This window comes from Larimichthys crocea, chromosome XXII, assembly GCF_000972845.2.
Source record: "Larimichthys crocea isolate SSNF chromosome XXII, L_crocea_2.0, whole genome shotgun sequence".
Classification (NCBI taxonomy): domain Eukaryota; kingdom Metazoa; phylum Chordata; class Actinopteri; family Sciaenidae; genus Larimichthys; species Larimichthys crocea.
Window position 1 is genome coordinate 19,667,844 of NC_040032.1, and position 27,482 is coordinate 19,695,325.

At 37.9% G+C, this 27,482-nt stretch overlaps 1 protein-coding gene across 5 annotated transcripts in view; it reads left to right on the forward strand.

Moving 5' to 3' along the window:
* cadm1a (cell adhesion molecule 1a) overlaps positions 1 to 27,482 on the forward strand; it is a 354,829-nt gene that overhangs the window by 320,479 nt on the left and 6,868 nt on the right. For 3 of the 5 annotated variants that reach the window (XM_027273936.1, XM_027273932.1, XM_027273934.1), the window contains 2 exons: positions 7,662 to 7,694; positions 26,110 to 26,238. In XM_027273936.1, the coding sequence (XP_027129737.1) occupies positions 7,662 to 7,694; positions 26,110 to 26,238 (162 nt within the window). The remainder of the gene's footprint in view (positions 1 to 7,661; positions 7,695 to 26,109; positions 26,239 to 27,482) is intronic. The other 2 variants (XM_027273937.1, XM_027273935.1) reach the window with 1 other exon arrangement.

The window sequence follows — 27,482 nt, forward strand, 5'->3', positions numbered from 1 at the left end:
GATAACTGTATCATTTTGATAATTGTCCTATAACATTTACCTACTGCTGGCTCAAGAATAGGCTTTTATATGAAACACATCTCTTATTCATAAAGTCAGTTAAAGATCATACTCTAGGAGTGCTGTGGGAAGAGGGTAGCGGTGGGGATGAACAATAACTGAACATGAGCACTTGAAAATTAGGCCCTTTTGAAATAAGCAAATTTTATCTCACTCTTTCAGAAACAGAACTGTGGGCTATTGTATGTATAAATCTCCAAAGGGTACAGATAGAAAACATCACTTCATGCCTCAACTCAAAAATCATCCTGAGCTCCAAATGCAATCAAAGCCTCTCTGACAGACCGCTCAATTGGAACAAATCTCACAAGGCTGGCTGAAATCACAGGCATTGTGCTTGATTATGCCATCTGATTGGATTAAAGAGAATACCTATCTATGCAGACTGATTGATAGCTCCTTTGCCTCAGAGTCTGGAGGCCTGTTCTGATTATAGCTGTCCTGACAGATTCACACGCAGACGCTGATTATTTTTTAAAGGTACTTTTTAGGTAAATAATAATACTAAAGACATATATTTTATAATGATTACCTGAACAAAATTTGCAAATTAGTCAGTGAATAATCAGGTACCATTTAAGTTGCAACCTAAAAGAAGAAATAACACAGTTACAGAAGTAAAGTTTTTTTTCTAAATGCACTTTCGCTCAACACAGCTAACTCATGGATTTTGCTGGTACAATCTTATTATGTCTGTAATGCAATTTAGTGTCAGCCAATCAGCTACATTTACTGAATGGCATATCTTTACGGTCTAAAATGTTGGTTAATGGCAAAAATGTAACAATCCACTCAGTATGTTTTCAATCAGGCCACCTAAAATGAAGGTGTCTTTAAAGCACCTGGCTTACAAGAACCTTAGGAATTGAAAGCACAGTGTACCATTATCCCGTAATCCTGGCTACTGTTCAGAAACCATTTCCAATTTCAAAAAACTTGGGAGTCATTTTTGTAGTTTTGACCATTATTTCCATCAGTAGCATTGTACTGACAAAATTTCTGGCTACTGGATACTGGGAATCATCACTAAGAAGATTCCTAACAGGGCAATGAAGGGGAGCAGTCAGTCTTCCTGTGCAATGGTCATTACAGACATTTCAGGTGTAGTTTGATTCAGTTTTAAAAATAAATTAAGCAAAACTAAATTTTGATATCCGAATAATAATATCAGAATACATACATAAATAAAGAAAACCTCACTTCTGCCATGCCAATATTTTCAGGTTAAACACTTACAGTTTCTGCCAGATGTCCTTTCTTTGCTTTCAACTATCGGGCATTTCATTATTACTGAGTATATAGATTGAAGGCAGCAGACTCATATGGCCATAACCCACCCAGTTGATTTCATTTACCCACAGCATGCTGCACAGATCAGAAACCCACTGCCAAATGAATCCATCAGAGTGGGATTGGGTTTTGTTTTTTTTTTATCAGTTACCCATTATGGGGACAGAATAGAGCACTTTAAAAAATCTATTAGAGCCCCAACACATGGCTCTTAAGTGCTTGGCAGGATTTAGAAAGTGACATGGGGGAAATGATTACATTTCTGTTTCACTACTAAATAAATTTCTAAGTGGAGATATCCTGCAATTAGGGCATATTATTGTGTCAATTTTAATGTTACTACAAACATCTTTCAGGAACTGAATTTCTTGGTTTCTCCTTCTTTAGCATCTTCTGTTTCCTTAACCATATTGCTTGGCTGTCTGTATTTTTTTTTCCTGCCATTTCTATGTCTGTGTGGAAGAAAGATTTTCCATGAAAAGCATCATTTTGTGCTGCACTCTCCTCAGGGGCAGCAGTGTATTATCTTTTAGTGGTAGTCGGGGCAAACAGGAGGTCTTTTGTGAGACACGAGCCAACGTCAAAAGTGCAGATGCACCGCTGTTTTTGTAGAGATTCAACATTCATCCTCCCACAAATTCTGTCTCTCTCATTACACCTCTCTCTCCCCCGTCATCACAATATGACTAATCATTTCCTAATTCAACACACTGCTGAATGAACAATACTGCTTAATCCCTGAATGAAGAAAATAGATAATAAATGTGCACCATGTGCAAATACAACAATCAGGTGACAGGCTAGCATTACTTTTAATTGATGAAAGACCATAAACAGTGCTGACAACCAATTCATTTAACCCACACAACAGACAGAACCACAAAACAGGCAAGGGAAGAGGAGAGAAACAAATATCCATTACATTTGTCAAGGTCTTAAATTACATAAACACCATCTGGAGCAGTGACTTAAGAATTGTATTAATTTAGATGTGTCTCCACCTCACATTCTCCCGGCTAACACATGCGGTGTGCCAGATAATGTGCGATATTGTTCCCACTTTGTTCAGTTTGATTCTTTGTCCATTTTAAAATTGGAGCAGCGAGGTACCACTAATTTGATTTAGGGTGATAGCAGCACAATAACTGCCGTCATGTGACATACAGCCCTAAGAGAGCATCGATGATATTATAACACTCAGGATCATGGAAAACACTGGACTGGAGCCCAACACATCCTTTTAATGTGGACATGCATTTTCTGCTTGATGTAAAACTGCGCTCCACAATGACCAAAAGGAGATGAAACTCATAAAGAATTGCCCGTAGAAGTAGCACTGGTAAAGACAGATTTGCTGCAGCTCAACTCCTTGTTTACACACATATATTCATATTTAGACTATATTACACAAAATGTGGTCAAATAACTGCTAAATTGTGCAGATATATCCTGAATTTGACACTCGCTAATATTGTAATAACACTTTGCAGTCATAGGTGCACATCTGTAAGGACAAACCCAAAGGATAGAGAATATAGAAGATACAGACCACTCTATTATCTGATGTATCTGTACAGTATATGTATATTCAGTGTGGATTTGTTTTTAGGCATTAAACACAAGAAGATGGCTACAGCTGATCATAAACCCACATATTGGATAAATGAAAAAGATCAGAGGACTACCAACTTTTTCATTTAGGAATTATTTACTACTAAATTTGTCCTTGCAGACCAATAAAGAACAACAGTGTCAGCTTCAGCGGCTAGAGATCAACCCTAAGAGACAGACTTGGTGATCTTGCATTGAAGAGACATTTTGTTCTTTGGTTATGGAGTTTACTCCAGTTAAAGTGTCAAAAAACAAGAGATCAACAACTACAACAGTATGCTGTTAGTTCCTCAGGTCTCAGAATAGAGTTCCTCCTAGATTACTGTTTTTTCCACCAACACAACAGTTCGTAGCGACAGAAATCTATTGTTGAAAAGAGAGACCAGTTCCTCTACAATAGAGCTCTGTGGGTGGTGGCAAAATTCGGAAAATACAGGAAATCATAGACTAAAGCCGAGGCAGAGAAGTAGGTCAGAGAAAGTGGATCCAACAAAAAAAGTAATCTAACAGCCAGCAGGGACACCCAGCAGCCAGTTGGCATTTTTAGTTCCACGGGGTTCCACCTAATGCATTTCTGCCAATATAATTATGATTGGCATGCAGTTATCTCTGCATGTTGAGCTAGATGTCATGTCACTGTGAGTCACCAAAGGCTCATGGGAAGTGTAGCTAACAGTCATGGAGCTGATGGGTGTGCATCGTGTCGTGAATGTCAGCAAGGATGCTCCCATGTCCCGTTTGACCTGTGAAGCTGAGAGATGGTGGACGAGGAGGAGGCTGCTCAAAAATGGACAGGCAATCACTCAGCAGCAGACAATTGAATGGTCCCACATGCTGCCACCCACCATGTAATGAGGGTTACCAGGCCATGCTGCCTTTCAGTTGACTGGGTCTTGTAGAGAGAGAGAGAGGCTTCATTTTACATTCTGATGCCAATGAACACTAATTTATGGCAGAGACAAAAAGAGGACCCCTTTATCTTGAAAGCACTTTACTTGTTATACTACTACTCTACTACTACTACTACTATACACTATTACTATTGAAGAATGTTATATGTGATAAAATAATAAAACCTTTCCTTTCTCAAGCAGGACTTTTTCAATCTACATCATGTGGAGAGGTAGAGTAGGAAGGCAGCATCCATGGTCATCAGCAGGGAGAACAGTCTTCTCCAAGCAAGGCCTTTGGTAGTTTGCCAGGTTTTTAATCATAACCTATAGAATTCCACCACATCAGTCAAGATCTGATGTGTTCACACAGAAAGTGAATCCAGATTCAGCTCTGATCTGGATTTTTTTTACTTGGAAGGAGAGCTCAGAATTTATTTTCTTAACTTTTGACATCAAAAGTGACGTTTTAGTAGCAACACACCATAAGATTTGTTGTTTTGTATTTTTGGCTACATTTTATTATTAAATCTAAATTTAGTTAATAAAAACTTAATTAATAATGACTATGATAAAACTAAGTCCCAAGCAACATCCTTCCATCAGTAAATACACTAAATATGAATATACTAAATATAATACATCATGCAGTGTTGTATGACATCAAATCCAATCTAGTCAAGTCAATAAAAAAAAAGAAGAGACAAAAGTCTCAATTAGTCAAAGGAAGTTTTCAGTGTCATCATACATTACAATAGATCAAAGATGCTCAACCCCATAAATAGAGTAATTGCCAATTCATTGAATTTCTACAGTAACGTCCATACAGTTGAAACGGACATATTTTTAAGGATGTACAATAGAGCAGGCTCATTCAGTGTCAACAAACACTGTAAGGGATATACAAAGTGAATATAGACATACTAATCAAGGCTTTGCAGAACAAGGCAGACCATTAATACCTAAGTATGCCTCTCATCTTTTTAAGGATAAGCTATGATCTCCATCTCTACATGGCATTGAAAACATTTGATCCCACAGGCTATGTCATATTTGATCTTTTATCTCATTACAATGGGCCTCTTCTTCTCTTATGCTCTCATCTTTTGTTATCCCTTGGTAGTTTTACCTATATAAGCAAGATCACATGGGCAACATATCATGTATATGAAATGAGTGGACATGTATATACATTACATTGATAATATCTTCCGCATAACTGTGGAACTTTTAAATAATAAAATCACTCCTTGTGCCTCAGGGATGTAGAACTTCTGGTTACAGTGAACTAATACTAATCAAAAATCCTGTTGTGCCTGGATGAATGTCAGTACAATTATTATGCAACTGCAAATATCACACATTATTGATAACCGATCAGCTGGCTTCCTGCTTGTTATATTGAAGCCACACCGAGTAAATTGCTGTGCTGCAAACATTTCTTCCATCTCTTTACAGTGTGATCTTTATTACTTGTCACACGAACATAGTACTTGTGTCTATGGCAAGACCTTTTTTTTTATTGATTCTCTGAACTGGACTTGCTCCAAGAGCAGAATTCCCTTGTGTCAGAGGTTCCTCAAGCCTACCTGATCTACCCTGGTTTAAAATGAGCTAGCTGTGTGATACCATAAAGCCTGGGTTAAGGCCAAACTCAACTGGCTTAACTTATTTAAGTACACGTGCAAATAATGATAAAACCATGCCATAATAAGGGAAAACCACTTATGTAGATCATGCTGAGGCACTAATAGTATTTTTACTGAGGTGCTAAGAAATTGTCAGGGTAAAGACTGGCCTGTGGCACTATTTAGCACCAACATGTCTCAACTACTCAAGGACCTTGTGGAGAAATGGGTCGTCAGTAATTCTGAGATGGACTAGATACAGTCTCACCTTGTGAAATTGTTTCAGAGTATCCAGAGCCTCTGGCAGCACAGCTAAGATGCGGCATTGGCCTACTGCTCCCTGAACACTTATACATTAGTGCTGAGCACCATTCCCTCTCTTAAACAAACATCTGTCTGTGTCTTGATAGCTTACAGGCAGTTTCTCATGTCTCTGGTGAAACCAAACGCCAAAGAAACTTACGGCACACCGCTGTACAGTTTCGCCTCCTGAAATGTCATTGCAGCCGTTTGAACTGTCTTGACGTGATCTGTTTTTCCTGCTCATATTCCAGAGATGACCAAATGTTGCTTCCATCATTTTAGATTAATATCAGCATTTTAACTGAGTTTAAAGGTTGACACTTCAATGCAGATACACTTTGACAAACACTTAGAAAGCAATATTTTTTAGACAAGCCCCATTTGTCAGCGGACAAGCATATCCCTCAGAAGTGTTTTTAAAAGCATATGTTTCCTCCAGCACAGCATTTCATTTCCAGCAAGGTGTTTCTGTTTCCCTCAGCTATAATACACTGGACTGCACTCAACTGCAGTCTCATTTCTAAGTGTTATAATACATCATACACCTGGTCTGATTTGTTTCTGTTATGTACCTTGGTTAGATCTGATATAATCAACCTAATCAATGCAGCCAGTCTCACTGGTTGTATTTGCAACAAGCTGATGGGTCTCAGACAGAGGCAGAGCTACAATGGAATGCTACTGTATCGGAGAAAATGACTTCAGACAATCATTGCATAATTATGAATCTGGAGCGCTGCTTGGAACCTAATAAACTATATAAAATGTCTGAATCTGCCAAATGCAGCAAATAAATATCTTTAAATAACTTTGTGATCAATGCTTGTACAACTTCTATTATTATTACTGTTACCACTGAGCAAAAAACAAAACACAACCCTCATATACATTTTTTACATTCAAAGATAACATCCCCAAAATTCAGTTAAATTGTTGTTGTCTTACTTTCTTACTGACCAGCTGTGTTGCTGACAGAACTGGTGAAGCACTTTGAAGATGCAGCACAGATGTAACATCTGTGGAGACATGTAGGTTTCAGACAGAGTGGAAGTATGCTTCACAACAAGTGCTTGTCAAATCTCATCCAACAACAGCATCTGATACCCACCTTTCAGATGGTGAAATCAGTAGGAAAGCTTTGCTTGAACGTTTTTGTACATTTTTGAAACATGCTATCCAGCACTCTACTTTTCTAAAACACTTGCGTGCCTGGTGGACATCAGCTCACTTACTGAACTTGCACCTGATCTCCTCTGGCAGCTGCAGAAGACGACATCAGGGGTTGAAAGGCCACAATTAACACGAGGTGTGAAAAATTTGAGGTAAAAGTTGTCAGACTATGTTGGTGAATATCTCATCCATACCGACCCATTGCAACACTGAATACTGTTACCTAAAAACATTACTTGAGTCACTGCCATACAAAGTATTCCCTCTGTAAATGGATGGTGAAGCGTTTTCAAGTTATTCATTGTTACAAAGCACAATTATTTCCTCTTGATAGTCTTTTCTCCACAGCGAAAACTACCTACAGCACATGATAATAGTTTCTTCCATATCTCCTCAAGCAGTAGCCACGCTCCCCTCTGAGTGGAACGTCCAGTGTGTACAGTGGAAAGTGTGTGTATGTGTGTGTGCGTGTGTGTGTGCAAGCTTATGTTTATCTCTGCACTGCCTTTGGTTCATTTTGATTTCCCTTAAGCCTTATGTCTTTTGTCATGTTCTGGTCTTCTGAATGCTTGCTTATGGGTGTCATTTGTTTTCTCCCCCTGCCCCGCTCCCTCCCTGCCTCCTTCCCCATTTCTCCTTTATTTGCATGCTGTTCCTCCTGTTCCACACCTCCCTCCTCAACTGCCATGTCCTCTCCTTGTGTGCTCAGACACTACGCCCAGCACTGAACCTGCAGCTCATGGTTGGTATCTTTACTTTCCTCTTTATGTCTCTTTTTTTTTAACATGTATCCTGTCTCTGCAGCATGCCTACTTTTTACTGTTGCACAGTAGACATTATTGTGCCAGGCTGTCATTGACTGATTGAACCTACCGTCTTTTGAGGCCACAGAACACCTGCAGAGGAACAGTCAGGCTACATTATATTTTTACTGCATTAATTGTGGAAATATGTTGAGATTACTTACTGTCACTGCATAGAGCCAGACATACCGTAAACATCCCAAACATTTAGTTTCTTCACTTTGCTGGACCTACACTAGTGCAATGGTTGCACCAAGTAACCAATTACAGTTCCCTGAAGGTGCCACAGATGAATAAAACCCACTTTAAAGCCAGGACTGATTATATCACCAGCATGAGATGATTTTATGTGGAGGCAAAAATAGACCTAATTTGCTCGTTCTCAATAATCTGAATGAAGATGATATACATCATTTTCTCATTTTGCCTAATTTGCATCCCTTTTTTCGTTATTTTGTGGCCCCAGTATCATAATTTGTGTGAACAAATTCATAAGCATACAGTCACAAACTTTCTATGGACTCAAACTGTTCGATCGGTTGCTATAATAGTCGAATTATGGACCTGTGTAGCAAAAAATAGCCATAGTTCCCTATTAACCTCATGGTTTATGGTAATTACTGTTAAATAGATTTACCACAAACAAGTGACACTGACCCCTGAGGGTCTGGGGCCCAAGGGTAGAAAGGTAATCCAGCCTTGCTTGCCATAAATTATTCTATTGCCTTGATTCTTTTTGTTTCTTTTCACTGGATGGTCAGATTAGATCAAAATAAAAGATAGGGCCAGATGGACTTGATTCATGTTGATGTGCGTGTCAGGTGTAAACAATTCGGGTGTCTTCAAGAAAGCACACCAGAGACTACCATCTTGTCTTTTTCAATGATAAATTATGGGGATTCACAATTGCCGTAGGGAGCAATTTAGTGGTTAGACTGGTAGAGGCATTCAAAATGGGAAAATAATTATCTTCACATGCAGTTTGAGTTATTTTTACATAATGTAGCATGAGTCAGCGGGTAGTGTTTGAAGATTTTACAATTAAATCTGCAATTTAAACTTGAGTGCATTAGTTTGGGATCCATTTAATTTTACCAGCCAAAATATTAATAATATTAATAACATTCTTTGTTTTTGTTTTTATCAATATATACTCCGAAGCAAATGTAATCATGATTTGAAAAAGAAATCTGCAGAAATTTGTATTATATTGCTATTTTACTGTGTATGAAGTATTTTATTATGAAATGTTTTCTTCAGATACATCACAAGGTACATTTTAAGAATTGAATTGACTCGCCATGCTATTTCACCTTTGCATGGCTTATGCAAGTTTTATCAGTGTTAAATATGCTGGGACTGCAGGTTGGAAGCTGAAGAGCACTACTGTACAGTATGTGAATATGTAAGTCAGCCTCCATGGAAAATGTCAATGACAGATCCTCCTCTGAAAGTGCTTTCTGCCATACTTATTGTGGTTGTGGGTGTGCAGACAGCATCTTGGTTGGGTTCCCCATCACTGTTAATTCCAAATAATTATAAATTATATGTTATTAATTGTTTTGATTTGCTTTACATATAAAGTTGGCCGATTTTGATTGAATAATAATGTTACTCTGGAACTGCTTAAAAGTTGATATTATCTTAATATGTTTACAACTTGTTTTCCGTTGTTACAAAATGACCCAAAAAACAGTTATTGCAGGACTAAGTAAATAATTGAGTGCTGCTAAAGTGGTTTTAACCACCTGTCACTTTTTACATTTTGTTTAGATCTTCTGTTTTCAGTCAATTAAAAAGGAACAGGTATCATTTGTTTCAATTGAAGTGGAATATTTCATATTAAGTTACAGTATTTCCCTCTCATAAAATATTTGTAAAAGGCAAAAGAACCTAGGCTAAAACCAGATGAATGAATTTCTACAGAGGTTTGATGGAGATGGGATTTCATTAATATCTATACAATATTGGTTGAATGAGCATTAGTGGAGCGTTCGGGTGTTTTATCGAATATTTAAATAGAATTAACACTCATTTATTCCACTAGGCTTATGCTGATGTGAAATCAGGTTTCCAGTGGAAAAATTTGGCAGTTTATCAATAGATAATTTTAACGCCTGAACTGCCTGTTTTGTTTTTCTTAATGCAACAACCAGCCACACAACAGTGCCTTCAAACATTCTTTAATCCAGATATAACCTTAAATACAAGCCCGCAACATATTGATCACATTTTCTACATCAAAGTAATCCTGCTCATTTTCCTTGAAGGTTAAACCTGTTTTGTTCTGGAAATAGCACCGTGCCTTTTCTCCTCCTGAAGATAAAGTCTTAAATCCAGCTGCTTTATAGAGGTTATCGACAATGATCTTACTGTAAGAATGAGAATGGGATTTTAAAAAAACACCATTTACTTTAAATGTAAATAAGGTCAGCATTTCAAAATGAATTTAGTTCAAATGCAGGTGCTAGTGTTCATCGCCTTAATATCACGTGTTCATTCTAACACCCCAGAGGTGCAAACCAATTTTGAACCAATCTCTTCTTCTCTCTTTGCAAAATGAACCATATGACACGTTAAACTGTCTACTTGCTTTCCCCCTATAGCTTAAAGCATGTTCATACCACTGTTGAAAAACACAAGCTTGGTCCCATCTAATCTTTTTGTGAAAGAGGAAAAACCTTTTTAAAATGTCCAAGATTCGGTTGAAGGTTGAAGTTGTTTCACTTTAAAATATGGACGTTTTTATTGAACTGCAATAATAGTAACTCACCGAAGACAATCCACAAATATGTTAGTTTTTTGTGTGTTGTCTAAAGTCATATCCATGAAAATACAGAGCAATTTGCAAATATGCACTAAACACATATTTTAATTGTACACAAAAATGGCATAGGTCCACAACAAATACTGCACATGTAAAGTGATATTTATGCATTTGTAGATGCCATTGTACATACTGTACTTGTGAAAAAGTGGCAAAAATTGTTTATTGTGGGTTCAGTAGTTGTAAAACAAGCCTAAGTGTCACAGACATCAATCAAGCACAGTCTGTACACATACCCACACATACCCATGCAGTCCTGAGGAGAGGTCTGATCGGCTGGTGGACATGTGGGTGTCCAGCCTGAATACAATACAGATGATAGTTCAGTAAATAGTGAATCACTTTGTAATGACTTGGTTTTCAAGTTTAGATTCAGCAAGTATTGACAGTAATGATTCAGTAACTGGCAATAGGATGATAACAACATCAATAACATACAGTATGTCCCCAGAGGTGCAGAAGCACAGTAATCCGGCAAGATATGAAAATAATGAATTACAGTAAATAAACTGTGCAATACTTGTAAAGCACATATTTTATTAATATACATTAATAATAACATACGTTTGTACAGAACAAGTTCAATGGTTGCACTAAAAATAGTCAACGTCTCTCTGTGTGTGTATAGGTAAAAATGCAGCATTTTTCCATGATATATAGTATTATACTATGTTTACATTCAAACAAGAAACCACACTGCTGGGAGAAAGGCAGGGACATCAGTAAATGCATGTACATGCCCTACAGAAAGTTTGAGTATTCATGAAAATATTACTTATTTTGAAATTCCAACCTTGTCTGGGGCCCCCTGGTAAGCGCTTGTTCCCTTCTAGGGGGCTTTTATTTTGAAAATCTTATTTGTTCAGTCAAACTTTAGCTCTGTAAAAAATTTTTTTGCTGCAACACAATTCAACATAATTTGGCCTTGCTCTGTGCTGGCCAGTCAAATATGTGCAAGCACAAGCTCCTGTTAGTTTAATTTGAACAGTGTAATAATACTGTTCAACCATATTCTGATTAAATGATTGTTCGTAAATTACTTTCCAAGGTTGTACAATCATACTCTCTATCAATTATTCAAACCGGTCTTCCTGGGTTATATTTCATTATCTCACCTGTTCCAGACACATCATGGCCCTAAAAATCAACACAAGGTAATGTTTTCAGTCTGAATATCCAGGAACCCACCCAGGGAGTTTCTACACTCAATAACTCATAAATAAACTTAAGATTACTAAAAAGTAAACTTTATTTGTGAATTATTTATAGCTAAATCAATTCAGAAAGCTAAGTGCATATAATTTAGTGTTATGATTAAATTGATGTCTAATTTTCCATGCCCCCAGTGTGTGACATCAAGTCAGAGCCTGATAGAAAAGCATCTGCACTGACCGCCAGGCTCCCCATATCCTCTCTAGTGTTGTTGCCATGGTGATGCCCCGCTTGTCGTGACTAAAAGGGAGAGGAAGCTGAGACACTATTGAGCTCGAAGGCTCTTCCAGAGATTGTCCATTTCCCACCAAAATAGGCCAGGTACAGGGGAAGAGGCGTGGAGGGCAGGAGGGAACAAATTAAACATGCGCCAGAGAAAAGAAGAGGCTCTGAGATGAGCTGCCAGTAGACCAGAGAAGTGGGCGTTGAAATGTTTTGTTCTTATAAATTAAGCTTTAGCGCTGATGCTGAAATGAGAGAGACCCAGAAACTGGAGATAAAAAATAACTCATAATGACTGATTTTACTCTACACGCAGATAACACCACTGCTCTTCTAGCTTTTGGAAGCTCTTGACTCGAAAGTCATTTTCACTTCTGTGACCCACAGAGTTAAAGGCGCTCATTCTAAATCCAAACTATAGAAAAAGAGTTGCATAAATGCTCACAGAGTAAAATAGCAGAGTCAACTAAAGCTATACCAACTCATAAAATAAAGGAGGGAACAACCAAGTTGATCTGTGGCTGGAAATAAGATTGATGAGAGCAGTGTGACTGAACCAAAACAGTTTTGCGGGCCGTAAACTCTGAACATCTCCACCAGAATTATGTTCCTGACATTGTGGGGAATGCTTTAAAATCACATTTAGACTATTGTGGAGATAAAAATTTATAGGTGTAAAGTAGTTGCACACTTGTAGCACAATTCTTTAATTCTTTAAATAATTTACCAGTGTTTCAACATAACTGTCTTCTTCAGGGTATGGAGTATATCTCTATCATCATAATAGGTTTCCAGACTTCTTTTGGTGGCTACATATTGAAAGATTATTCCCTATTGAACAGACTTAATATTCCGGTTATGGCCCTGATTTCTATCATGAACTGGAAAGATATGATCATGGATCCCAATCAGAATGTGTTCCAGTATCATACTGTAAAGTCTACACTGTTTATCTCTGTTAAAGTGCACCATTTTGGCAGTAGCATAGTACAGTATGCCATTCTTGCACCAACAGAGATGAATCACTGTAACTTTGGAACAAAACAAGATAAAATTTCCAGAGGAGCCAGTAAAAATGGCTCAACACGACTTATTACTCTTTAGGTGTTTTTGAGCAGGAGTGACTGCGCCACCATGCACTGCCTTTCTCAGTTTTGTCCAGCTGCATTTTGGGACAGATTGTGCCCATCAACGCCACACTCAATAATCAGGCCTTTGCTTGGTGGAGGAGCTCATCTTGCTGTAATGTTACCTGCATGTGGTAAATCAACTCGCTGCAAGTAGTTTGTTACTAAAAATGGACGAGAGTAGTCGACAGTTCAGATGCACCTTTTTGGTGTTGTATGTTCAACTAGCATTTGCTCTTCTCATCTCAGTTCCTCTCGTCACTCTTAATGAAAGGGCATGTTGGTGGAAGATGTCAGTTGCTTTAGCTGATGGCTAGCTGCACTGACTAATTTCCCATCCGGAGAGGTGAGCGCATCTGGAAAGGACACACCTGCCAACACGGCTGTCAGCAAGCGTGTGAAAGTACTGGGATAATTGAGCCGCGTTCAGAGATCTAATAGTAGACAGGAATACAGCAGTATAATGGCCACTTTGCTCACAGCGAGATTGTGGCAGGTGAAGCACAGGACTTTTCCCTTTCATCCAAGGACTAAGCTGTCACATATGGATGTCATTAAAGAGACAAGGCATTCACTAAATGACAAGGCCACAATGTGCCAAATCACCAGGTATTGATGAGCAACAAAGTAGCAGTTTTTTCTTTAGACTCTTGATTACTGCTGTATGAGACAGCCAACATAGAAAACATGTTTATTTTTAGAAGGTTCTGTGTGTGTGATGTATGCACTCCATATCTGTAATGTGTATATTCATGTCTAGTTACTATGCTATACTATGCTGAATATGGATAGGATTTGGAAAGCCACATATTTTTAAAAAATTGGCCAAATTCCAAATTCTATCCTTTTGAAATTGGGTCCTTGTAGACCTCAGAGACAGCAGTGCACAGGTGATTTTGGGTCGTCTGACTATCAAAGGGACAGATGGCATCACCAACATCACTGACTACGTGACATATTGGTGGGTTAAAGGGACACAGTGGCAGGTTTTTGATAGCAGCAGCAGTATTTTGATAATTGTGTGCACACAAAAGAATTGGTTTGATTATCATGAGATGGTTTTGGCCTTGGTTGAACCTTGTATACTTCAACTAAGTGAACACAGCATTTAAAAACACCCCTGTAACTCAGTCACATTTGGAAATGTTGTTGTGTTGTTGTTTAAATTTATTTAAAATTACAACTGACATGTACTCAACCATGTACGTTACTGAGAAACATGACTGATTTATGGCATTTCCAATGAATTCATTCTGAATGCAACAATACATGACTTGCCATCCTAAGACATTAGAGACTATGCCATAAGCGTGTAAATAAAGAGTAAAAACAGAGCAAGTACAGATAAGAGTTACATCTTGCAGCATTTGCACATCAACTGTATTTACTGCGTCCCCAATGCTCAACAAATGTGGAATATCTGAAAGAAGTGATGTGTTTCTGAAAGATAAGGAGGACAGGGATGTCAAACAGAGTGGTACTCCTGGGTCACTGCAGGAATATTATAAGAGTTTCCAACTTTTTTCTGTATTCAGTGCTTCATGATTTTAATCAAGTGGAAACCAGTTTCACCCTTTTAGAAAAATAAAATATTGTTTGTAGCTCAGAAGTGCTCCAATTTAGTTCTGTTGTGGAATTTGCCACAGTGGGATTCCTTTATTCAAGATGTGTGTGTGTGTGAAGCTAGATGTGTATGCATTTTGAGGCTGATACTCACTGGCTGGAACCTGCATTTGTGGCCCGCTTCAAATGAGGCACATATGCTGCATTAATTAGTTTCAGACTCACAGCTGAGTATGACAGGGTGTCCCCCCTCCAAAACCTCTTTCTCCTCTCATAACTCACCTCCTGCTGAAAGTTAAGTGAACCTCTAAGGTTCCGTCTGGCTTTCACATGATGAAATAGACAGGAAAGTTATGAAATAGACTGGAAAGTATAATCATTTGTGATTTTTCTCCTCACCTGTGACATAAATCTGATGTTTATTAGTCCAAAGAGAAAAAGCTGCCTGGAGTTAAGATTTTTAAACAGGTCAACAGGTGTCAAATATATTTGCTGAACTGTGTTTTGTTGTAGAGTCATACTTTTGGCCATCATGCTATCCTTTAGAAACTCATTTAGAAAAATTGGTAATAGCACTGTGTATTTCTTTATCATTTTTAATGTACTTTCTTTTATCAAAACTGTTTGCATTAGCCACCAGATGCACACAGACCAGTAAAAATGTATAAAATTATAAATAACACATTAATTTAAACTGTCAATCATTCTCATCTGCCTCCCAGCTCTGCTACCTGCTGAACACCTGCTCCGTCAGAGCAGTCTCTCGCCAACTGTTGTCACATTATTGCTCACAAACCCTTTTTAAACCTCTGGCTAACAATTTAGCACATTACCTACAGTAATTATACATAAAATAACGATGAAAACATCTGAGCTATTACTGACAGTAATCTCCCCAGTTCTGCTAGATACACTAACAGAAATGAAGTTGTACAACTGTTGATTTTGTGTTTTAGGCCTGCTCAGAGCAGCATGTGTCCATGTGGAACTAAGATCAACACATATGATTAACATACAATCTATATTTAGATATAGGCTATATCTGGATGAGGTAAAAATCTATGTAATGCATGTGTAAAAGCAGCTTAGGTGTATGTAGTTTGTCTACAGTCTACAGCCATATTAGTGGCTCTATAAATGCTACTGTCACAATGACAATGCTGACTTGCTGCTGTTTAGCAGGTGTAATGCTTATCATGTTTACCATCTTAGTGTGGCATGTTGGCATGTTAGCATGCTTACATTTGCTAATCAGCACGAAAGAAAAAGTACAGCTGAGGCTGCTGAGAATGTCATTTGTCTTGCATATTTTTGGTAGTATTGGACCAATTAAATCTTTGATCTGATGATGGCACTAAAGAAAAAGTTAAGGGATCATCCAGTGGGGATCTTGAATCTCTATATCAAATTTGTTAGGAATCCATCTAATAGTTGTTAAGATATTTCAATTTGGATCAATCTGGACAGTCCATTAGTATCTAACCAATTTGATTACCTTCTTACAGTATACGTAAGTAACTTAGCCTTGTTAACAAGACAACTAAAAATAGCCTCCAGATGCTTTTGGCATCTTCCTTCTGTCACATGACTCTCCTTGCACACTCTTGTCTAATATTTGTATTGAGATCTGATAGAAATGTGGGCGAATTGATATAACAAGAATGCTTATGCAAATGCTTTACTCTAATAATTTGTTTATTATACCGTGGTGGCAGTAAATATATTTATTTGTATTTGGGGTGAAAATAGAGCGTATATTCTCTTTATTTTTAAATAATTTTCATAATGTGGCTGATACTCCAAGCGGGCAGACAAAACAGGTGGTGAGCTTGAGGCTGGCATTATTTCTCCTAAGGCGTATGACCTGAATGTTCCTTGCTTTTGAATGCTCCTGTTATAATTTGCATTTAGACCCAATGTTACCATGACAGCAAAACTAAGTCGTAACTTTCATCGGAGACAGTTGTACTTTTTTGTGAGCTTCACTGGACCAGTGCTGGCATTGAGGACAAAAAGGCAGAGAAATAAAAACTCAGCACTCAATACTGACTGAAAGTTTATAAGGAAATACCCTTTTCAGCAATATGAGATGTGGATCAAAAATAAATATGATCAGACATCAGTTGAAATAGATTATTAATATTCATGCAAATGTCTTCTTCCCTCATTTAAAATGCTTTCTTTCAAGGCTTTGGTCACTTTCTTAAGCCATTTTCTTTCTTTGGTCTGAGTGTTGGCAGACAAACTTAAAGTAAATTTCCAATTTGAATCAATCAAGCTACAACTAGGGATTTGTCACTGCGAAGATATTCATTTAAAAAATCTATCAATAATCAATGCCTTCAGTATTATGTGGAAATAAGACAAGGCCAGCACTGGAGATCATCCTTTATCAGTGGCCTCACTCACTTTTAGCAGCACTGAGATGACTTCTGGCTATAATGTGAGCTGTATATGGAATACAGCAGATTTTCTTTTCCCTTTTTTCCCTGACACCATCCATGCATGTAAGCTGGTCTGAATTTCCTTTGAGGTGAGACTTGGATTAGAGGCCAACACCATGCACTCAGCCCAGCTAAAGGATTTTATTATCACTGCAGGTCTTTGTCAGCGTTGCTACACCAGGCAGAGATTGTGCCACAACACTGCTCCTAAAAGACGGCCAAAATAGCATGACAAAGCAGGCATACAGGGACCACGATAACGAAGAAACATTCTGCTAGGTCTCCATCTTTACATAATGGCTGAATTCTATTTTTTTTTCTCTTGACTCTGCAACATTTATTGCCGCTTAGGAGCCACGGGTCTGTGCAACAACGGTCAAATGTCCTTTGATGTACTTTTTAATAACCACTCTGTGCTGGTTCAGTGAAAATTAAGACCACGTCCACACTGATGTGAACACATTTGGAGCTATCACAGAAACTACACACATTTCAGTTACTCTTATTTAAGTAGCTGTGATTAAGCATATAGGAAATTTCAATTATAACCGTCCTTTTGAGATTTCCAGACACTGTTTACATACATCCGTATTTTCCCCAGTGGCAGGCCAGTCTTTATGTACAGCATGTGTGAAAGTATTCAGAAGTGTTGTCCACAGACTAGCACTAACTATAGAAAGTGCTGCACCACTTACTTAGTTTCTTTCTGGCACAGACATTCATGTCACCCTCAGGATGAATTGTAATAGCTTCAGTGATCTCTTAACTTTTCTTCTAGCACTATCACCATCTCAAAATTTCAAGCTGTGGACTTTAGGATCAATTAGGATTAATGTGGCTGTGGATCTTAGAGAATCTTGGTAGTCTTGGGAGTCTTGTTCCAACCTCAAAACAACTTAAGAGGACATGGTTTGAAAAGCACTCAAAACCTTTGTAGTACTTTAAAAAAGAGGACAGTTATGGTGCTCCAACACGTTCTCACTCTCAACTCATCAAAAACAGCAGCTTAGACAGATACTGCACATACAGTATACGTCACTTTCTAAAGTTACAGTGAAAAAATACAGAAAAAAAGAATTTGTTCATTTGTTGATTTATGGAAATCGGTAGAGTCATTGGGGTAAGCTATGAAAGTTTCGTGTAAACAATTCTCTGTGTATGACCTTGACCAAAGAATGTACTTCAATCTGTTTACTGCATGTATGTAAATGCAACCATTGTCAAGCTTCTTTTCCAGGATTAGTCCCTCATTTCCTTGGCACAGTCCCTTCACCCAGAGCTGTCTGCTGTGTACACAGATCTACACAAAGCCCCCGATGTCATTTCACTGATACTATTCTGTCTCACAACACCAGGATACACACAGTCTCCTCTGTTGTTATAATCAATGTACCAAGAGCAGAGGAGACACAGGACTTGACTTGAGGGAGTCAATTTAATCAACGCCTTACATTTCTGTGACTATGACCTTGACAAGATTTTTCTCTTTGAATCACTTTAACACAGTTTTACTTATTTACTTTGTGCTTTTTGATGATAAGTAATGTCATGTAATGCCATTTATTCCGTTATAGAGAACGTATCAGCAATTGTCAGTCTGTTATTTTCATCTTATCTCTGTTGAAGTCAAGAGATTACATTTTCTAACACAAGGGAATGCTCAGATGTCTGGTGTCAGGCTAAAAAAAAAAAGGACATTCAACACGAACACACACACACACACACACACACACACACACACACACACACTTACACACAAACCAGGCTTCTGGCCACCTTTCACAACCACATGCATAAATCCTGGGGAGTTTTTCAGCTGGTGTTGAAATGACCAAGGCTGGAGGCAGCTCAGTGACAGCGGGTTGGGAGGAGAGTGTTGGTGGGGGTGATGGGGGGGGGTTGATAATCACGCATGAGAGAAGAAAGGGCAGTCTGGTGGATGGAGAGAAGCTCCACTGGGCTTCTTTTTTTTTCCAAACAGTGTCCCCATTAACAGGACTGATGTGCATCTCTGCAACAAGCTGCAAACTCATTTGGCCTTGGGGGCCATAGAGAGTCCTCAATGTGTTAGGATAAGTCACTCCTGAGACCACTAAAAGCCATTATTAGAAGGTGTTTATCGAGCTAGCCGTGGCCTAGATACAGCGTAATATCCTGAGAACAGTTATAGCCCATAATTATATTACATTTTGGATGAAGACCGGCTGTGATTAGATAAATGATGAATAGCTCCAACAGCAAAAAAAACAGGAGATAGGAGAGATAATGTAGTATTGGCTCACTTAAGGAGCTGAAATCTCATGACTAAATTGTTTGGCTTAAAAAATAAAATTCATTACTTGTACAAAGGTATATATTACACAAGGAATACCACAAAAACTGCTTTTTTGTTTGGCATCATCCTCCGATGCTCCTGTCTCCTGTCAATAAGAAAATATATTCATCTAATTTTCGACATTACATTAACTTTCATTTTTATGAGAGTTTCTATTAGAAGTTTGTGGAAGTGAGCTGAAATTGAATACAAGTGATGTGTTATTTCCAGAAGACAGTCCCTCAGTATAAAGAAAATAATAAATTAAAGAGTGAACAAGATATACATTTATAATGACATAAAGTTTTATTGTCCTCTTGTCTAATTGAATTACAGTAAAATTATGTTAAAGCCTGCCTCAAACTGCTTCACATTTAAAGAAATGAGTGGCTCATTGTTTTTTCCACTTTAAGACTCCCACTACATAACTAATTGAGGAAATTGTCATCCTCTATATGGCAAAGGCAGATGACTGCAAATTAATTCATATTTTGTTGGTTAAAATTAACCAAAGGTTGTCTGTATGTGGTGTGTTACATCTAACCTTGTTATACATTACAATCACTTCCTTCCCTGAATCAAATCTTTATCTTTAATAATAAAAATAATCAAATCAAAAATTATCAGTTTTCTAAACTTGGAGTGGACTGTAAAGAAAGAAGCTGTTGGCTGTATTGTGGGAAATTTAGGTTGTATAATTTTTTGGGCTCGACCCACACTGAGGACTAACTCAGCAGCCCTAAATTCAGAGTATCTCAGGCTGTGCTGCCTCGATTTAGTCCATTCTTTCTTTATATACCTGACTTTTGAGAGCCCTCCAATTTTCTGCAAGTGCAATTCTGAATCACTGGAGTACTCTTTAAACACTTTTATTACATGTTATCTGGTTGAGATCCTCAAGCAAGGTGGTTTTGGTTTTTCCAGTTTCCGTAATAGATATCAAGTAATGAGGTCTTTAAATCACATACAACACATTTCAGGTTCAGTGATCTAAGACAGAGCTGTCTCTTACGTCATTGCTAAAGAATTTTATGACACTGGTATTTAATCATTTTCAACTTATTGACCTTTTCTGGTGCTGTATTTTTAATGGCGTTGCTGTCTTCGTAAATTGAAACACTTTCTGACGTTTTAAAAAGGCTCAATAAATGTTATGCCAAGTCACTCTGTATGTAAGCCGTGTAGTGTGCTAACCGAGAGGCAAAAGATTTAACTGACATTTTTAAATAGGTTCAATGAATAGGTTCATTGGGACTTTAATTACACTCACTCTTTAACCGAGAGTGTTGTGGGCAATGGAAGTGGATCTTGACAAGCCAATGTGCTCTTATGACACCCCACCCACATAGCTGTTGTATTCCTGATTGTCCCTCTATCTGCAGGCAGCACGGGCACACCAGTGAAATCACTAATGCTTAATTAGCAGATTAGAAGATCCAATTAGGAGATCTCCTCTGTCTCAAACCAAGCTTCTGTCAACATGTCCTATGAAAATGAGATATTCCACATTCCTACGTTAGGTGGGCATCGCTCCCCCTGCCAAAATGACCACTCATGATTGACTGTTGCATGCTTTGTTTAGCCCCGTGGACACTTTGTTTGAAGCCCATTTGTGATTAATCATTTATATTTCAGGCACATTTCAAAGGGATGCCGAGCTGGGTGTCAGTGTTCAGATAAGTCCATACAGAATGGAAAACAAAGAGCTTGACTCTGCAACTGTTTTTATGCTATTCCTTGCTTTAAAACTGACAGCTTGTCTTTCAGTTTGATTTGGTAAGGCCTTTTAATTTCGGAACATAAAGAATTACTATTGTTTTCTGATATAGAGTACATTAATAATAACCACCACCATTATGGGTATTATCTATCTTTTGGACATTTTGCTTCTTCCTTATGCGGTTTCCAACAATAAAAAATATTTAGCCTCATTGAGACATTAGACAGGTTCACAATGCCTGGGCAAAAATTCAGAAAGTGCATTATTTTAGAGGCACTACTCTACGATCTGCCCTGGGCATCTCTTCCAACTATTGTTCTTCAGCTGTTCAGTGCTCAACTTTCTTGTCCTAGTTTAACTTTGTCTCTTGTTTGGTCCTGGACAGGTGGCATATGGTAGATTTATCACAGTTGTTGTTTGCTGATCACAGCTGTCTGTTGCTGGTAGAAACAGAGTTGGTGCTAAGCTAAGCGTAGGACTGTAGTGTGCTGTAAAACAATAAGCTAAAATACACTAAATATCTTGAGGGGCCTGCATCATTGATTTGATGATGTTGATTTGACACAATGAGCATCAAGAAATTGGAGGAACCACTCCTTAGAGTCGTGTTCACTAAATTAATGGCCACAGGGATCTTTCAAATAGCTGTTTTAATGGCACCAAACTATTTGGGATATTGATTGCAGTTAGGTCCCACACATGTGCATAAGCATTTTGTGTTTTCTGGTTTGATGTGGAAGTTGGGTGATTTTCATCCGTGACAGATGTGACTTTAAGGAAAGACAATAACTAAAATTGCTTTTAATGTGCACTTCTTTGATTGCTACAACAATGACCCGTGCAATTTGCAAGCTTGACTCTATATGTGAGATAATAACACAAATATACCTTATTTCAGTGACAGTAATGGCTCATAAGTGATACTCACTGATATGACATGCAAATTGCTTTATATGTTATCATTGCAACTGAGTGCTTCTCGAAACTGACAGCAGATGCTCTGCAGCTGTCACCCAAACAGTTCCTTGGCCCTTACAAACAGGACTCTTTCAATATGTAACCCAGACAACCCTTTTTTATTTGGTTTTATTATGAAATAAATTGTTGGATTCATCATTCCAGACATAACTGACCAGAAAAGTTCAAGATCCAGCTAACAATTTGAGCTTTGATTTTCAGTGAACTTGTGTGGGTGTAATGATTGATTTTTTTTTTTTAATCTAAATCAAATCCACCTTTCTGAAGACTGTTGCAAAATTAAACTAGGAAAAGAAAAGAGGTTGTCAGGAAAGCAATGCTTTCAGTAATGAAAACACACCGGCAGAGCTAAATCTACTTTAGTTAACAGCCACACACTACATAAAAAATCACACTCCAAAATCTTCCTGTGACAACAATGAATATGGATTCTTTTTGCACTTAAGGTGCTGTTAAAATTTCAGGAGGTGTTTGAGTGAGAACAAAGAAATTGCTTTCTGTTTTCACTATTTCCTATCATGGAGAACAAGGTATTCGTTTTCAACACGTCATATCACAGGTTCCCGAGATATAGATTATTAATAAATGATTTCTTATTAGGTTTCAACTAAGTGGCAAAAGCATACAAATTAACAAACTGTCAGCTTTAATAGAGAGAAGATAAGAAATTAAACTATATTGAAATCTCACCTATAAAATTTGCAAAGATTATATTAGAAGACAGGAAGAAAGGCAACTGGACAGCATAAATAGAAATAACACCTGACGGGGAAGCTGAAGAAGCTCAGCAATTAATTTAACTTAAATTAGTGAGTACTATGTTGTTATTAGTGATGGGGAAGATTAACCGTGACTGTGGCAGATGGTATTTTACACAGGAAAAATATGGGAATTCATCACTGGAAATTGGTGATTGGATGAACCATCTGTCTGTCATGGGTAAACTCCCTATCAGATCAATGACCTATATAGCATTGTCAAACTCTTTCCAAAGCCCATCAGAAGAAGATCAAAAACATCTTTTCAAGAAAAGCCTTCAGTGTCATTCTTCTGTCTTTTCAATGAATAAATACTACCCATGTTAGCATTACCTAGCGTTAAAAACACACCTATAGATCATTCCAGAACTGCCAATAGCTCTTCATAGGATGAGGATTGGTCAATACCCATTGTGTTAAGAGACAAACATGAAGCCTAGCACGATGAATTAATTTGTGATCCAGCTGCCTCACAAGGTTAGGGATCAATTGGCTGAAGCCACAAAAATAAGACTCAAGTAGTTTTAAACCAGAATTGTCTTTTAAATTACAGTTTCCATTGGCTACTTCTACACTCACTTTGTGATCAATCATTTAGTTCCTACTGGCCACCAAATGCCCTTAACCATGAAATATTTGCTATCCATGGTTTCTAAGATGCTTCCTGTAGATTTTATTGACTTTTTTCTTGGATTTCTTTGTCTCTCTCCACTCTAACGTTAAACCTCCTCCTGAAAACATGGCATCTTGTCAGGCATTTTTAAGAATCAACCTCTTTATTTTAAATTCAAGTGGAGCTTACAAAGTTCCCAAAGATATCAAAAATGTCAGGCTGAATTTTGGTGAAATGTTAAAAATGAAGCATTAGACATGTAGAGTATTTCTTTTTCATGAAATGGTCATAAAAAGACATAACTCTTGGGTATAAACACTTCTTTTAGTGTAAGCATCATATAACTTCAATCCTGAAACAAGCTGTCAACGAATTTCTAACATTAAAGCAGCCTCGGTGGGTGGGGGTGGGGGGTTTTCGTCCATTTTACCCCAGAACTTTGCCTTTAGCACCACCAACAGGCCATACTTTACATTCATAGCCAGTAGTGGTGAGGCTCTAAATGGCTAGTCTGTTTACTCAGGTTAATCCACAAGGCAGAGCTTATTATGGAAGGAAGCAAAATATTATATCGTGAAGACTTGTGTGTTGTGGTCGTATTTTGTGGACTTTGACGTTCTCATCCCCCTCTTTAATTAATTTGAACCACGAAGGTTTGATACAGACAACCAAGAATGATTCTCTGCAAACATCTAAGCCACACCCATCACCCTGACAACACACACCAAGCACACGCTCCTCTGCTTCCCCCCTAAGCCAAAGTCCACATTAACATTGTAATAGGAAAGTGTGTTAAAGCACAGCTTTAGCAGCCTGACAAGAGCGAATTGGATGTCAGAAGGATTCCTGCTCAGTTTAATTGAATCTGCCCAGCACTAAAAAAGAAAATCTGAAGTCAAAATAACCTATTAGATCTATCAGGTAGTGTTTTGTTGAGTTTGACAGATAGCACTGCTATGCCCCCCCCACTTCTTTTATTCCTGCAGGTGGGGGTAATGCGGGAGCGTAGGGGTGGGCGGCAACTGATGTTAGCCATGATGTTTCTCTCTCTGTTTCTGTTATTCGTTAATATATTGTGGCCTGCTCTTTCTATTTCCTGAAGCTCATTCAGCAAATCCCTTGAGTGTAGAACAAGGCTGGAGAAGCGTTTGGAGGGGTTTTAGTTACTACAGTTAATGGATGATGGGGGGCTACGACACGTGATCTGATTGCTAAGATCCGGATGTTTGTTCAGTCTCCTCTTCTGACTTTACCTTTTTCTGCCATTCCCTGTTTTCTATAAGATAGGTGTTTAAAAAAGACGTTACCTAGGAAGTGAAGGTTAAGTGTGTGATGAAATGGTTTCTTAACAAGCTAAAAGCAGGAAACTACATTAGTAATGTATACATTACATCGCAGAATTTATTCCAGGTCACATGTCAATGCAACAGCATGAATCAATAACTTGAATCATTTTCTCCTCACCCATCCCACTCACTTAGTGTGGTGCTATATATGTGCTTCTTCTTTGTGCTGTGATTGGCCAATCACACCCACAAACAGACATTAACTTTGGTTGTCATGGATCCCTACACCTGATCAATAGTTTTCACATAGCATTAAAGCCAGGAGCTTCAGGGGCTTCCAGTACTAAGCATTTTTACTTAACATCTTCTTTGAATGTTAAAAAAAATAAAAATAACTATTTCAACTCCTTCAGTCAATTGTGAATGTTTTGTTTTGTGCACTGTGCACAGGAGTTTTTCCAGGGGTGATGCAATGAACTTGTCAAATAGATTCTGCCCAAAAACATGTTGTATTTTTTGTAGTTTGCGTGTCTTTTGTGTCTGCGATGGGTACCTCTCTCCTCATTGCATATGTATTTAAGGGAGTATCGAGCAAATAATAGCAGATGTGTTAACACAGCTCGATTATGTATTCCGCTGGATAGACTGAGGTCAAACTATTTGCCACTGTCAGTTTTACAAGGAAAATTCTCCATGTCTCAAAAAGAGGCGTAGATCTAGCAGTGATGGGATTTATAAGAGCCACGAGGAAATCTCATAGAAAGCTCTCCTTTACTGGCAAAGACCGTCTGGAGGTTCAGTACCAGGACCTGACTGCTTAATGAGCTGCTTCCTTAGTAAATCAGGCACTGCATACACACAGATTGTAGCCTCAAACTCAATAAAAACTGCATCGTACATTTACGCGACACCATTTTCTTAGTAAATCTGTCCCTGAATGATTTCTCACAGTCCAGCGGGAATATGGTAATTCCTTCCCTGCTCAGTTTAATCAAATTCCTGATTGCAATCTAAACTGTTATTGTTGTGGCAATTTTGTAGAGTGGTTATTAAAATGTCAACCAGATAAAAAGGAGCCAAACTGGTCCCGAGAGATGAACTTCTTGTTACCTTTTGTTAGTTGGATACAAACAATATGAAAAGAACACACATTGCGAAGCATAATACGTGTATTATTTTCAATGTGAAGCTACAACACAAAATAACTTACTAATAAAGTTAGTATAGGTTCATGTGTAACACTGAGTTATGTTATCTATCCACTCTGAGTTTAAAATCCTTTGCTTTCAGATTCACGAGCTGGAGAAGGAACACCCAGAACAGTGGACCACGCAGTAATTGGAGGAGTGGTGGCCGTGGTCGTCTTTGCCATGCTCTGTCTACTCATCGTCTTGGGGCGCTACTTTGCAAGACACAAAGGTAGTGGACATCTTTATAACACACTATTTTTATATTTACTAACTCAAGCTGTGTTGGGCAGGATTACTATAAACAGTATGCATAAAGAGAAGTGCATCCAATCACTAACCACCTAAATGAAACTACAGACAGTAGCTGAAAATATTCACCATCCACAGAAATTGATAAAGTAAAACAGTAGTGAGAAAACACTGGACTCACCAACATGATTGACAGCAATAAACTGATGCAATCAGCCAATAACACACCAGGCTATTGCTGTGCATAACCACCATTTCACTGTAGTAGTAGTAGTCGTAGTAGTGAGGTGGATGCGTTTTGAAGATGTATGTTATGAAGAAGTGTACAAAGTACCAAGTTAGACTTACAGTTACAGCCACGTGGCTCCTTTATTTGGAGAACATGAGACAGGATGTATAAACTGAGTTGGGACAATAAATATATAAAAGCCTGGAGGATGCATTACTACTTTGAAAATCAAGCTGTGCTTATTTACACAGATTAAATGAAGTAACACAAAATAGGACAGGATCTGCTGCTTAAATCAAGTCACTTACTGATTCTGGGTCAATGTTGGATGAATGATCGTAGAGTGCAGCAGAGAGAGTAGGTGTTGTAGTATTTAGAGCCATAAGCCAGGCCAAACGAAAGAAAACAGGATTTCTCTGAAAGTTTAAATAATTAATAAAAAAATATGGCCATAATCCATAAACCTGTAGTACCATTAAATCATCTGGGGAAACCTCTGTGTTTCTGTGTTCCTGGCACTGCAACTCTATAGACTTTATCCTCCACATCGTGGATAAATGTCTTTGGTTTACACAACATGAACAAAAAAACAAAACATTAAATTGAAGACTCATATCAACAAACAACATGACTTTAAAAATATAGATAAGTTTAAAAACATATTAAAAAAAATAATTAAAAAAATATATATTTAAAAATTAGAGTTACTTACGTGCAAAACACAGACAGACTACACTATACACTAGAAAATAATTTATAGGAATATTGTAGTATAGTATCTATGTTGTGGGATAGCGCTCTGCAATTATTTTTTCAAATAGGTTTTAGATATTTTTTTTTTCCTCACAACCATACTGCTTGCCTCTAAAACATAAACTGATGCAGCAGGCATTTTATCAGGTGTGTCCTCTTTTTCTTTTCTTTTTTGTTTCTATAAAAATGTCTTTTTACATCCTTGGATGGATGCTATCCAAATAATGGAAAGATTGCAATTA